Here is a 15,395-nt window from a genome sequence, read left to right on the forward strand (position 1 = left end):
CAGCTGAAGCTACCTTAAGATATGTATGGGCCCCCACTGATTATCTTTTTCATCTCTCTACTGTTCACTGGATTAATCTAATGGAGAAATTCTATGAGTTAATGTTAATCAAGAGTTTTACTCTTGGTTGATGCAAATTGGTTACTTTATTGATACAAACATACTGGCTTTGTTCATCGACTTGAACTGTCACTACAATAAATGTGTTTTTGTGCAAATCACGCACACACACACACATCACATACTTCAGCGAAGTATGTGATGTGTAGGAGATGATGGTTCACATTTGCTAACTAATGGACAGTCTTTTTCTCTACTTCGGTCAGCTACAATGTGCATACGTGGAAGTAGGTCCATCTCGCATCGCTCCTCTGATGCCTCTCCTGAGATGGGCCGCATTGATGAGCACAGGGACTTTTAAACTTTCAGCAATCTGGTCCTTTTTATTCAGTTGTCCAGCACGTGCTTTCTTTGTGCTGGGGGTGGTAGGCAAGGGCAGTCCATCCAGCCCGGGAAAAAAAAACAAAAAAAAACTACAGTAAAGCAAAATACATCTCAGCTCTAGAGAATACAATAGCTAATCAGACCAAAATATGATTGCTCTATAGAGGTATATACCTAGCTAGCTCGATCTTGACTGAATTACAGAAACTGCTAAGAGACTAGCCGGGCCCCTTCCTACTCCCTCTTCCCCAAAAAGAAATGAAAGCAGAGTGCCATCCGGCATAGTCAATAGGTACGACAGTGTAAAAACCTTCTGCTTGATATTATATACAAAGCAGGTTAGCTATAGCCTAAACTCAGATGGTACGATTTCCGTACCATACGCGTATGGTTGTACCGTACGCGTATGGTACAAAATACGCATATGGTATAGAACAGTGACACTTGATAATGCTGGGTGTGTGATGGGTGTGTCAATTTATATTATTGGATGTATATCAGCACATTGCTGTCTTTCCAATATAATATAATCATAATCCATAAAACACGATTTTTAAAATGATTGAGCTGCCCGTGCCATCTGACAAGAGAATAGCCAACTCTTTCTCACAGCATGGTGATAAAGGTGGGTGTTCACTCCATCTGTACTGCAAGTTTGAAATGAATCTGAGATTATTTGCTATCTGGTTGGTGACGATGAAATTATCACGTCAATTATATACGAATTTTATGTTTGGGCTGCCACGCCATCTGAGAAGAAAATAGTCACATCTTTCTCACAACATGGTGATAAAGGTGGATGCTCACTCAGTCTCTACTGCAAGTTTGAAATGGATCTGAGGTTGTTTGCTATCTGGCTGGTGACGATAAAATTGTCGAGTCGATAATTTTATGTTTGGGCTGCCGCGCCATCTGAGAAGAGAACAACCAGATCTTCCTCACAGCATGGTGATAAAGGTGGATGTTCACTCAGTCTGTATTGCAAGTTTGAAATGAATCTGACACTGTATGCTATCTGGCTGGCGACGATGAAATTGTCGTGTCGTTAAAAATGCGATTGGGCTGTCGCGTCATCTGAGAATAGAATAGCTATAACTCTTCCTCATGGCATGGTGATGAAGGTGGATGTTCACTCAATCTGTATTGCAAGTTTGAAATGAATCTGAAATTGTTTGCTATCTGGCTGGTGGTAATGAAATTGTCGCGTCGATTAATATGCGAATTTTTATGTTTGGGCTGCGTTCCATCTGAGGATAGAATAGTCAACTCTTCCTCACAGCATGGTGATAAAGGTGGATGCTCACTCAGTCTGTATTGCAAGTTTGAAATGAATCTGAGATTGTTTGCTATCTGGCTGGTGGCAATAAAATTTACGCCAATAATAGCACATGCACAATGAATATGTGGGTATAGCTATTTCATCGCCACCAGCCAGATAGCAAACAACCTCGGATTAATTTCAAACTTGTAATACGGACTGAGTGAACATCTAATTGCATCACCATGCTGTGAGGAAGAGCTGGCTTTTCTCTTCTCAGGTAGCACAGCAGCCCAAACTTGGAATTTCGTGTTTTTAGCGACATAATATTTTCACCGCCACCAGCCAGATAGCATACAAACTCAGATTATTTTCAAACTTGCAGTACGGAAGGAGTGAACATCCAATTGCATCACCATGCTGTGAGGAAGAGCTGCATGGCTTCTCTCTTCTCAGATAGCAGGGCAGATCAAACATAAATTATCGGATTTTTACCAAATAAAGCAACCCTGTGCAGCGTATACAGCTTTTTTTTTTCTTTTTCCTCCGGCCCTAATGGCACTCCCTTCCTCCCACACATCTCTATAGAATGCTAACAAAATATTTGAAAAATTAATTGAACCTACAGCATGCCCAGGGTTCAATGGGCAGGCAGGTACCCCTCAGCAACAGCAATATCAACTGCTGGAGGCACACGCAGACACTTGGATCTTGAGCGTGATCCCCTGATGCACATAACTGAAGCAAGGAAAACCCCAAACTACAACAGAGCCAGCCCATCACCACAGAATATGGGGAATTCCACTTCTCGCTCAGCAGGCGGGCAAGATGTTTATAAGTGGTGGTAGCAGCCCTTCCCATGCCACCTGAAGTGGAAAAAACAAGGGGGTAAAACTCCCATGCTCCACCTCCCAAATCCGTTCCTCATAGGCACGACGTTTCTCTAGTTCGTGTTTTCGAAAAGCAGTAGATAGCGTAGAGGAACGATTAGAAGCTGCAAAGCAGTTAAAAACCTTCACATCAAAGAAGGTATGATGGTGTAGGCACCTCCAGAAGCCGGAAGCCCTGATGTCTACCCTCGCGTCATCATCTTGAATGGCAAAGCGATAATGTAAGGTCTCACCAGACAAAGGGTGCAGCTGTGGTTCAATCTGGACATTATGGCAGACTTCAGACATCAAACTAGCTGTCAGATTCCTAATTTCATTATGCCGAATAATCGGAAAGGCACCATGTGGGCAGCTAAGGGCGTGGGATAGGCTAAAATCCTTACCACACACACAGTGAGATGGAAGTCGTGATGGCATGTAGCCATACCTTAAACAAATGGCATCAATGAACTCACCCTTATGAAGTGCAAAGCCATACTGCTCTAGAGGAAGAGCAGGAAGCCAAGAAGAAGAACCTTTCTCGGTGCAGCATTCAACAGCCCAGCGCAAAGGTGGAGGGCAGCTGGAAAGTGTGGACTGTAATTGGTTAGATAAGGATCGCTCTTTGACAGAAGAAAGATGACGAAAAATCTCATGCTGATGATGAACTACATCTTCAGGCAAAGCAGGGTTTTGATGGTAAATCAAATCTATTAAGCCATGCAGCAGCTCCCTTGAAAAAGTGTACTGCTCATCAGATGTCAAGGTGGGATTACTGATGCCCAGACCTCCAAAACGTACAGGAAGGCCAAACAATTCTCGCTCAACGTCACCAACAGGATACAGTACCAACTTAGGAAGAAAATGGCTGCGAACAGCAGATTCAAGGGGCGAAAGCCGGTTGGAAATATTTGGAGTGGTACGAAAAAAATAATTCCACTTAGAAAGATAACCATGGGTAAAAGCGGCATAAGGTGCTTGAGACTGTGTCTCAGCAAAAGAAGATAGGCGAGAGACTCCTTGAATCCATTCATCAACACGCTGTTCAGTAAATGAGTCAATAAAGGTAGTGGAACCCAATGCTGCACCCAAGTATGGGCGACCAGAAGAGGTGACCTGAACGCCAGTTCCCATGAAAACATGATTAGCCCTCTGCAACAAACCTTCCTTGACAACTAACCTGAACTTGACTGCGTTAACAATATACCCAAAAGAGCCACTGAAAGAACACAATGTATCCCACCATTTCTTCAGCTGACGAAGCGAATCCCCAGCAGCAGCATCATCCACATACCAAACTTGTTTGGCAATACCCCTTAGACGTTGGATAACTGGAATCAAACTGATAGCATACATGGGCATTGCTAAAGGGTCTCCTTGTGTAGTACCCTCTCGAGACAATATGGATGTACCATCAATAAATAAGTTTGAAGCTATACGATAGATGTTGGTCAAAACATTAGCAAAGGGATGACACAAATCAAACATGTTCAGAAGGGCAGAGTGACGATTCAGGGAATTAAAAGCATTAGAAGCATCAATCAGCAGGACCCCTTCGGAATGTGAATCATTAAAAATCTCTCTCATGGCATGCACTGCAGCCTCACAGCCCCCACGCTGACCTAGTCTCGTGCCCAGACCGCTTTTTTTTCTTTTGTGTGGGGGCGGGGTTTTTTTCCCACCCCCACACAAAAGAAAAAAAAGCGGTCTGGGCACGAGACTAACGCTGGCCCGCACAAAGCTGAAGGCTGCCTGATGTTTTTAAGATGTCCTGCTTCAATACACTTAGGATAGCCTTAGAAATGATCCGCCTGGAGGTTTCTTCTGGTCCGGAACACCTGAATTTTTATCCAGGGCAATAAGGCGACTGTTGAGTAAAGGTTGCAAAGTGGAGGGATCCACAAAAGAAGTAGAAATCCGCCTAGCAACCATGGCCAGAGAACGGCATAAGTCCACTGATGCTGAGTGAAATGGCTAGACCTTTACCCACCACTATGCACGTTTGTTGAGCACAGCAACTCTAGATAACATTTAGCTAATGAGAACATTCAATCCTGTCCTGCAGAAGTAGCTGTCTTTACCATACCACGTTTTTGACGCAAATACCGCGACATGCAAAAAATTACGGTGGCAATTTCTCAAACTAAAACAATTGCGCCTCCAGTTTTATAGTGGTTCAAGCATCAGGGCAGTAAGATAAACACCCTGCACTGGTAAAGAATTATTTGGTGAAAGTCGATTTTTTCATTGGGAACCCTATTGTAGGGCCAGGCCAAATTGATTGACAGTTTATCGTCCGGAATATTTGAAAAAGTCATGCGGGTGGGATGAGAGGTCATTTTTCATATTTCATAATTTTTTTAACATGGAAAAACATTCAAAAAGTAGCTTCACACAGTTGCTAGCTATTTTAACAATGATTGCAAGCTTATTTGATTACGTCACTGTTAATACTTAGCTATTCGTTTATGCAATCTCTCTTTATGAATCCATTTATAGAAGGTTCTAACGAGTCCAGGCTGGGGATAATCGTCACGTTTGTTGCACACACCATGTTTTAATATACAAAAATGAGTTTGGAAGCATAAGCAATGATTATCACGTGAGAAATAATGGATTATGAAATTATTGCTCTATTCCTAAAAACCCATGCGAGTGCCTGCGGTGACGATAAACTGTGAATTAATTTGGCCTGCCCTAGTAATAATATTACGTAATATTAGACTCGTTACAGTAACTATATTACTTAGGTAACGCGTTACATTAGTAAGTAATGAGTTATATTACCCATTTTATAGCGTATGTTACCACAAAAGTAATAATATTACGTAACGCGTGACTTACTTATGTAACGCGTTACTCCCAACACTGATGACCAAGAGTTTTATATTATGAACTCTTGGTATGACCTATCAAAAATGAGAGCTTCAAGTCCATAGGTTTCCCAGGAGAGGTGTTAATATGCTTTGTTTGATCTTTCCTCTTTCAAAGTAGCTACTTTGAGTTTCACTGCTGAGTATTAACTTGCTCCATCAACACTTTAATCATAAGCGTGGATTTACTATAATAACCAGAAAGACTTGAAGCCCTCATTTTTGATAGATTATACTGAAGTTAGATACTCTCTCTTTTATCATTCACTTTAATCTGCTAAATAATCTGCTAATAATTACCACTACCGATATTGCTGAAAATTGGCCGATAAACCGGTTTCCGATTATTTACCGATTAATCGGTACATCACTAGCTGGGCTACATACGAAATATAGCCCAGGTAGCTCCTTTGATTTGAGGTGTGAAAGTGTTACACATTATTATTATTATTATCAATTTCGTCAATTCATTTAACACACTCACACTGCTGTAAGAGGTATTACTATAGCTAGTAGACACTGTACTCGTAGCTGCACGTTAGGATTGACCATGCCCCTCAGCACCAACAATAATTGAGCACCATATATGCATCCTTAATGATTTGCCTTATTGCAATCAGTCATATCGACCATGCCTCTTACTGGTAGCATGGTGAAACAAAGAAAATATCACATAGTCCATTCGTCGGTGAGGTATACTCTAATAAAGCAGTCACCCTAATACAACAGCCATGTTCAATATTCTAATAAAACAGTCACACATGCCGTACTTATCCCTATCCACCATTTACGAAGTATTTTAGATAGTTGTATTATATTAGCTGCTAAATCACACAATGAAAGCCACATGCAGAGTCCCTAACATTCACAAACACTTACAATATAAGTGCATCCTATAATGTCTATAGCAGTGAATGGGTCAATACATCCCTCAGAACAGATTGTTCAATTACAGGATTTTGTAAACACAATTACACACCAGACCAGCACACTTACCCATCACTCTGGACACAAATGGGATGGGGAATTGTGATGAGAACAGAGTCAACAACCAGGGAGCAGCATACATAAATGGGGTGACTTCTCTCTCCTCCATGTGAGTGTAGATTTCTGGGTTCATGTCGTGAAGTAACCTCATGGCTACTTCACGAAAGTTGCCCCTAGCAACCGTCAGGTTGCTAGGGGCAACTTTTGTTATTATGGAATTCATCCATTAATTGTGGGTAGCCAAGCCCACATCGCCTGAGGGGTTCTAAATAGCATGGAAACCGATGTTGATCCATTCTAAATATTCAGAAAATTTCCTAGGTTAAGAAAGAGTGAGAGAAAGTGGCAAACTGTGCATGCTAGCATTGGGATTTATCCTTAAGTCGAGTTAATCATGTCAGTACCACTGTAAGGGTGTGACATTCATAACATTATGTGACACTACTATTCCAGGCTAGAATGACGCTAGTCTTGTCCAGAAAGTAAGCTATAAAGAAGCAAACTGTGGGTGTTAGCATCGAGATTTATCCTTCGAGTTTATTGTGTCAGCGCCACACCATGCCGGACCGTCATATTGATTGTCCTGAACGCCTAGGCTATCTGAATGCTAATGATGCCTGTCTTGTCCAGAAAGTAAGCTAATGGTAAGAACACTTTGTTTTTGGCTTTGCCGATTTTTGTTTGATGAATGTAGTAAACAGCCATGGGCAAAAAACCACAAGTTACTAACTATTTAGTAACCCCACCACAGGCTTCTATTGGGTTTAGTAACCTCAGACATCAAAGGAAATATTACGTAAAATTTTCTAAATAAAGTAAATGGAATGCTTAGCATCCCTGAATAGTATAGTCAAGGGTGTAGGAGACACCTTTAGGCCACTCCTAGAAAATTCATTGTTTCCCATTTCCCGCCCGCATGGTCATTCATTATTGCTGTCAATTTATCCTGTGACTGCATAGGTAGCATAGCAGTATCTAGTTTAGCATTCAGAAAGCCCTTTTAGCTAGCTTTTCACTGTGAAAATTCTTAGTTTAAATATTTCTACTGTATTCCTTACCTGTAAGATAGTTCATTACAAGTTATTTAAACCTCAAGTAACATCAAGAGTGAGATCTACTTTTTTCACTGTACGAGCCATCAATGACTGGAACAGTTTACCCAAGCACATAGTTAATGCTCCCACACTTAATGATTTTAAAAATTTTCTTGACAGTGGCTGGTCTACTTTATTGTATGATTATTAATTAGTTAACTATTATTGTATATAAGTTTTTGCTATGTAGTTGCAAATTTGTTAAATTCTTTTTGTACAGATCAGGCTTTACAGGCTCCTTGAGCCTTCTTTACCTGTAATACTAATACTAATACTAATAGTATGAATTTCGAAAATTAGTGGAAATATCTATAATGAATAATGGATAATTACCGCCCGCCTGCATGTATTTTTAAGATCAATGAAATGGGAAACAAGGAATTTTGTTGGAGTGGCCTTATTTAAGTGGGCTGGGGGTCTTCTAGCTTGGTGATGCCATTGCCTAGCTGTAAGTCGAAGACCAAAAAAAAAAAAAAGGTCACTACCTGCTGGCAATGGTTTCCCTCCACAAAATATATCTCCTTATTTATACCTACATACACACTGCTCCTCTATAAGAATACTGTGCCTGCTCTATTAGAGTATCTCGATCTTGACTGCTTTATTAGAGTATCTCGAATTATTGATGCTATTGAGCTAGGCTCTCCATCACAGCTATAGATAATTTTAGGGGCCCCCCATAATTTTTTTCACAGGAGCTACAGCCCCCTTATCCTCCCTTCCCTGAGTATAGTTGGTTCTGAACTCCTCCAAAACCAGTATATAATATCAAAGAAGTGAACATTGTTCACTTCCAAGGGTTTTGTAAGCATGTTTTAATGTTGTAAACATGTTTGCAGCTCATCCCTGCTTTTCTTGCTCGTATCAAGCGCTTTTTATAGTCTTGTTCCCTGACTTGTAGCATTTGAACTGTCACGGTGTTTCACTGGGTAAGTGACCACAATTAAAGACTGATTTTGTTTGTGTGTGTGTGTGTGTGTGTGTGTGTGTGTGTGTGTGTGTGTGTGTGTGTGTGTGTGTGTGTGTGTGTGTGTGTGTGAGAGAGAGAGAGAGAGAGAGCGAGAGAGAGAGAGAGAGAGAGAGAAATTCATGTATATGTAGTGTGCCATTGTGGGTAAGTTGTCATACACTGTTACAGGTATATGGGATGTGATGACAAATGGAGAGATGGTGGAGTTTGTCAGGAGTGCCATTGCAGATGGAATGTTACCAGACACTGTTAGTTCTGTTAGGGTGTGTGTTCTATTAGAGTATTTTGTACTGTCAACAGATTTGTGAACAACTGTCTAGCCCCTGACTGTTGTATGGGTGGAGTAGGCTGTGACAACATGACCGTGATTGTGGTGTGTCTACTACAGGGGGGGGGGGGGGTAATTATGATGAACTGTGTGCTAGATGTAGATGTCGTTCAGTAGCTGGAAACAGCAGCAGAAGTTTGGCTGACAGCTCCAGTAACAACAAATTGAATAGAACTATAGAGACCAGTGAAGAAGATGGTGATGAGTGGTATGACTGTTGTGAAGATGAACCTCCAGCATCAAGTAATGGACATGAAGGCCATTAACATGACCACACAAGAAGCGATTAAAATTATTCAAGAATCAGACACAGTGGAAGAGCAAACACTGGTTGATGATGATGTCACTGATGAGAACACAGGTCATGATGCTACTCAGTATCATAATAGTCACAATGGTACTACTGACTGTAGTGGTGTCCAGCCTTGTGATGATGTGGCACAGAATAGTAGTAGTAGTGGCCCTGCTGTTAGGTTATCTACCACTGTATAATAATTTATAGCGAGATGTGTTTATGTGTGTCATATGTACCATGTGTGTCATATGTACCATGTGTGTATTTGTGAACTTGTTCACATGATAACCTGTAAGGTTTGTGTGTGGGTGGTCACATAATTATGGCAAATGGACACACACACACACACACACACACACACACACACACACACACACACACACACACACACACACATGCACACACACAAAAACAGTAGTGGTAGTAGTGTGGTCTGTTTAGTATCACAGGTTGTAGTTGGAGAGGTGTAAACACTTTGGGAATGATGAAGGTGTTGTGTTGGCTGGTGAGATATTAGCAAGATTTTGAGAGGTGGTGATCAATTAAAAGGTGTGATGTCATTGTAGTTTGGGTGAGTTGGAAAGTGTAATCTCCTATCTTGAGCAGTACATGAAAGCGAGTGAGAAGGCTGGTTTTATTTGCAGTATGACGTTCAAAGCAATTCTCTTTGCTCTTTTAGGCTTATCACATGACATCACGAAGTACAACTGTAAGGAACTTATTGCCAGGTGTAGGATCAACTGGCTAAAGCTTGTACGGGTATATATACCCCTCTAGGCCTATTACTGCCTAGCTGGTAATAGTGACCATTATTGTACTCCATGTGGCATTTGACTTTTGATGTAGTTCAATTGCATTGTTTGGTGACAATTACAGTCATATTTTTTGAAAACAAAATTTTTGTCCTTGAATCATCTCCCTGAGTTATCTTCAAAGTAAGCATATGATTTTCATGTGAAGCCAAAGCTTATACTCATCGTTTGTATGAGTCACACTTAGTTAAATTATGCTGTGTATGAGGTTGATTTTAATTATTATAGTTTCTCATCCCTGCATGTGCCCACATCGCTATATTTACCACCTCAAGGATTTGTACCGCTGGTGGCTGAGTGCAGCCATCCAGCACTTTTAAAGTTGGTAACTAGACTAAGAAAATTGCATTTTGGGTCATTTTAGTTAGCTAATTCAGCTATCCATGCTGTTGATAAAAAATAAAAAAATCTATATCCTCCCACACTGCTATTTTGGATGAGAAACATTTATATGGCCCCTTAGAATGCTGCAATATGGCAGGCATACATTCCTTCAGTATAGTGGAATGTTGATCATGGTCTATTTCCCATGCACATGCATGCAGAGATCTATTACATTTGTTCTTGATAAATATATAGATGGTCTGACAGTGGCAACATGCATGTACTGTATACAGCCTTCACTGGTAGCTCAAGTCAGTGGTAACAAATATACCATTGGTAATAAAAGTATCAGAATTGAACCATGGGCCATCTGAGCACTGCACCATGCATGCATGCATGCAGGAAGGATACCTTTACTGTCTGGCAGTATTTATATTTATGTCAACAACTTTTAACTGTGCATTTGGTTGGCTCTCTGAACTTCGTCACAGCTGCACTATATAGCTGTCTGGAGTTTGTCATGATGTAGCTATTGCCCACATCATGACAAATTCCAGGCAGCTATATAGTGCAGCTGCAACGAAGTACATAAATATACAGAGAGCCAAACAAATGCACAGTTAAATGCATAATAATAGTTTCCATTGGCTGTTGCATACACAATTCACCATGTAAGGGTTACATGGTGACCCTTAGTGACCTCTCAACCCACTTACCATACATAATATACAATAGAGCAGCATCTTCATACACACTGTTAAAACTGATGTGCTATGGTAGCACCTAAAAATGCTACGGTAGCACCTATAAGTGCTAAATTTTGACTGCTTCAGTCAAAAAATAACACTTCTAGGTGCTACCATAGCACTTCTGTTTTCACTGTTAAAACTGATGTGCTATGGTTGCACCTAAAAATGCTAAATTTTTACTGCTTCAATAAAAAAAAATAACACTGTCCTCAGGTGCTACCATAGCACTTCTGCATGTTTTCACTGTAAAACTGATGTGCTATGGTAGCACCTAAAAATGTTGTTATAACACCTACTTTGACTTTTCCAGTTAAAAGTAGCACCTCTAAGTACTATACTTCTGTTTTAACAGTGCAGACAATTTAAACATTGTATACATGATTAGCAACACAATTAAGGTTGAGTATGAATTCCTCAAGCTTCTCCAATTTGTACTGCATACATTGTACGCAAGCTCAAGAAACTAATACTACATGGCCATGCATGTAACTCCACATTGACCATTCCTTTGCAAGTATTTTTATTTTGAGTCATCCATTCCATTCAGTATAATGACAGTAACTATCTGAACACTCTTCACAGGTTTACACTATTATCATCACTATAGTTGACTAAAATACTGTTATAGCTAGCTATAGGCTATAGCTATACAGTTCATAAGAAAAATCCCAGATTTCTTTTTTACAGCTGTTTTCTCATGAAGTAATGCACACCGAATGCTTCCTGAAATTATTTGTCACAAAACACCAAAGGAATGCATGACAGACAGACGGACGGACGGCTCAGTTTTCAGCTTTATTGGGGCGAGCCTGAGCGAGCCCCACACTAGCTGGTCAAACCCGTGTGTACGAGCGTCAAGTATACGGACATAGTGAACGATCAAATGCGGCGATCATCGTATGTACGAGCGTCACGTTTACGATGATGAACGAGAATGTAACGGTAGAACGTATGTACGAGCGTCACAAACACGGATGGCAAACGAGAATGTAGCGGTCCAAGGTATGTACGAGCGTCACGTATACGGATAGCGAACAAGAATTTACCAGTCCATGCTACCACGTGTGCAGATTGTGCCACATGGCAAGTAATGTGGAGACTGATGAAGCACGAGAAGAGAGGCTACGAAGAAGGAGAGAGCGCGACCGAATTCGCAGACAGACAGAAACACCTGAACAAAGAGATGCAAGGTTTAATATAATCACTTTACAACTCTAGTAGAATTACTCAACCATTTTGTATAGATTGGCTAGGCGCAGAGAGTATGATAGGAATAGATGTACTACTATAAGATTACAGCAGAGTCAGTCAGAAATAGAAGAGAGCCTCAGGACAAGAAGAGAGCAGGCTAGGACAACAAGACGGACCGAAACTACTGAAGAAAGAGAATCAAGGTAAATTTGCAGGACAGTACTTTGATTTTATTCCTACATGTACTGGTACTTCTGCTACTTCATACAGACCGGCAAATGTCAGTATCAACATCAATTGATCAGGCTCGCCCCACAATGCTTTTAGCATTTGTCTAGTATAGATAACAAACCGTTGATGTGTTTCATATCAGTGACGCGGTGCGAACGAGAGTATAAGCTAGCTATATATATTCGGAGAAACTAGATTAGAAACTCCACATTTGACCACTCGGGACTCCAAGCATCACAAGTCACGGTGTTGTGTATAGTGGTGTCGGCAAACAAGGGTAAGGATTAGTAGCTACACATTGTGTCATAGCCGTCGCCAGCTGTAAACAATTTTTCTTTTTAGTGTGCGTGTGTAGCTAGCTAATCGCTTTTTCTTCTCGGAGTTGCCAAGAAGTTTTCCTTTTAGTCTTCGAGAAGAAAAAGTGTACCGTGCATGGCTGGCTGCACTAGCTAGCTATCAGCATAAATATTATATAGATAGTTGCTACAGAGCCGGTACCGGCCGGTTCCCAAAAGAAAAGGCTACAGAGCCTGCACTAGTTTTTATTTTTGCGAATAACAAACTACTGGCTGTTCTAGCATAGATACTATAGCCTTGGGTAAGGCTATAGTATCTATGGTTCTAGTATCAAACCCACTAGTTGTATGAAGGTAAGTTTTTGGTGAGTTCGAGGCGAGCTAGGGTTGGAGCGAGCGAAGCCGGGCCAACCCTAGCTCGCCTCGAACTCACCAAAAACTTACCTTCATACAGACAGTGAAAGACATCATTATGCTTAACAGGCAAACCTGATGTTAGCGCTAGGGTTCGGTTTGGGTTCAACCTTGCATGGTTTCTCCTTCACCCCTTCTTATTATACAGGTTACTTATTGAGTGACATTTATAAGATAGAAAAGTAGGGAACTGTTTAATAATTTATCAATGTAATTGTTTTTCTTTTGTAATTGACAGTAGTAATTGCTTTTTTTTTGTGCACCATACTCTTTTGAGGTCTGCACAACAATCAATAATAATAATAACTAGCAGCGGTAGTACAGTTCGTAACACACTTGCCTAATGCATTGGTAGCTAATCCAGGGTTTGAGTGCCTGGTGATCCACGTTTTTTTTTCGTTGTAGCAACCTTTTTTTGTCAGTTTTACTCACCAATAGTTAAGTTTGTGTTATTCGCAAAATAAAAACTAGTGCCGGTTCTATAGACTGTTCTCTTGGGAACTGGTACTGGCTCCGTAGCAACTGCCTATTAGATACTACTACCAGTATACTGTATGGCCGGGTGGGGTCTATTCTACGGAACAGAACGGAATGATGGATTAAACTATGGAACGGAATGCTTTCTCAAATTGAAGCTTGCAGCTTACCATTGCTGTACAAGTTATTGGTGGCACCTCCAGCAGGTAACCAAACCATAGATACTATACTAATAACATGGGATTGGAAGCTCCATTCGCGGACTCAATATAGACCATGTGCACACCAAGGCGTGGCACTTTATTACATCTTTTGAATTGTTTTCGATTCGGTTTTTGACTTATTTTGTTGTGAATTGTTGTTTAAGTATTGTTGTTTAAGTATTGTTGTTTGGAAATTAGTTCGCAAAACTCGTTAACTGAAATTCATCAACCCGTAGACTCAGTCTACATGGCGTCTCTCGAAGTTTGTTCTTGTTCGATAAGTTTTTGTGTGTACTAGCTAGCTAGTTATCGACTTTGCCAGATTGGAAGACATCGAGTCACGCTAGATAATGCCAAAAGATTACCGAAAGAAAGATCGCCGAGGTAAAAACAAACCTTATACCAAGGGCAACCAGAATGAAAGTGCAAATCAAGATCCTGAAGAGGGACCAACAACTTGCTGCATATGTGATGAAGTTATTAAGCAGCCCACTGAAGACGGGCAACCTGGCGATGATGCTGTATTTTGTGATGGCAGTTGTGCAGGGTGGTTTCATAGGAAATGTTCTGGACTGTCAAAATCTGTGTACACAATGGCTGGTGAATCTGATTCACCATTTTATTGCGTGTTTTGTGTGCAATCTGTGTATAGAAAGGAAATTGTAGAACTGAAGGAACAAATTAATACCCTGACTTTCAAAATTACCCAACTTTTAGAATCTTTACATGGACAAAACCCAGCACAAAGCACTCCAGTTTCTAATGTCACTGACCAAGCTTCATCTTCTGTACCTGCCACCACTCCTAAAATAGTCAACAAGGCTGAAGATATGGCTCAACAAGATCGCAACTTCAATGTTGTAATATATGGAATAAAGGAATGCAACAAGGGAACTCCCAGGAATGAGCGACTTAGGCATGACTTAGATCAAGTAACTGCTGCTGTTACAGAAGGTGAAAACTCCATAAATCCTCTATCTATTTGTGATTTCTTGAATATCGTGACCACTCCGCAAAGCCACGTCCAATACTGGTCAAACTTAACAGAACAATTGATGTATCTCTCCTCCTATCAAAAGCTCAATCACTTCCTAAAGCTATTAGAATTAAACCTGATATGTCGCAAGAAGAAAGGCAAACCGAGTCACTTCTTCTCAAAGAGAGGTGGACTCTAATCCAAAGTGGTATTAAACGTAAAGCCATCAGAATTCGTAACAACAATTTTTTTATCCTGAACAAACTACATGGCCAAATTATTAATTCCTCTTTCATCCCTGCCCAACCCCCACGCAGTGTAACTGCAATGGATTCTTCCAACAATTGACTAGTTCGACAATTGGAATCCCCACCTGATGTTGAAATCACAACTGTCCTCATTACCACATCACATCCATTTATAATTAGCGTCGTATACATACCTCCAAACTCTTCTGATACTTACCATGCACAGTTATCTTACCAGCCTAGTAAATGATCATGAATCAACTCCATGCAATTATTCTGTTGGGAGACTTCAATTTTCCGGGACACTTATAGTGGTTCTTCTTCAAATTCAACAAAATTTTGTGACTTACTTTTTC

General features: G+C 40.6%; 2 protein-coding genes across 3 annotated transcripts in view; both read left to right on the plus strand.

Moving 5' to 3' along the window:
• Nucleotides 1-11,803: 11,803 nt before the first annotated feature.
• Nucleotides 11,804-12,536, plus strand: LOC136239362 (uncharacterized protein C05D11.13-like). 2 transcript variants are annotated; one of them, XM_066030102.1, is made up of 4 exons: nucleotides 11,804-12,005; nucleotides 12,074-12,193; nucleotides 12,248-12,397; nucleotides 12,465-12,536. In XM_066030102.1, exons 2-4 carry the CDS (start codon nucleotides 12,084-12,086, stop codon nucleotides 12,493-12,495), a joined length of 291 nt encoding a protein of 96 aa, XP_065886174.1. In that variant the 5' UTR covers nucleotides 11,804-12,005; nucleotides 12,074-12,083; the 3' UTR covers nucleotides 12,496-12,536. The 2 variants fall into 2 exon arrangements, with proteins under 2 accessions (XP_065886174.1, XP_065886173.1); XM_066030101.1 differs by having other exon boundaries at nucleotides 11,804-12,193.
• Nucleotides 12,537-12,597: 61 nt separating this feature from the next.
• The window catches only part of LOC136238880 (carbohydrate sulfotransferase 15-like), a 32,963-nt gene continuing 30,165 nt past the window's right edge, over nucleotides 12,598-15,395 (plus strand). Inside the window, exon 1 of the mRNA XM_066029511.1 lies at nucleotides 12,598-12,702. The gene's annotated coding sequence lies outside the window, so the exon portion shown is untranslated. The remainder of the gene's footprint in view (nucleotides 12,703-15,395) is intronic.

Source organism: Dysidea avara, chromosome 11, assembly GCF_963678975.1.
Source record: "Dysidea avara chromosome 11, odDysAvar1.4, whole genome shotgun sequence".
In the NCBI taxonomy this organism is placed as follows: Eukaryota; Metazoa; Porifera; class Demospongiae; order Dictyoceratida; family Dysideidae; genus Dysidea; species Dysidea avara.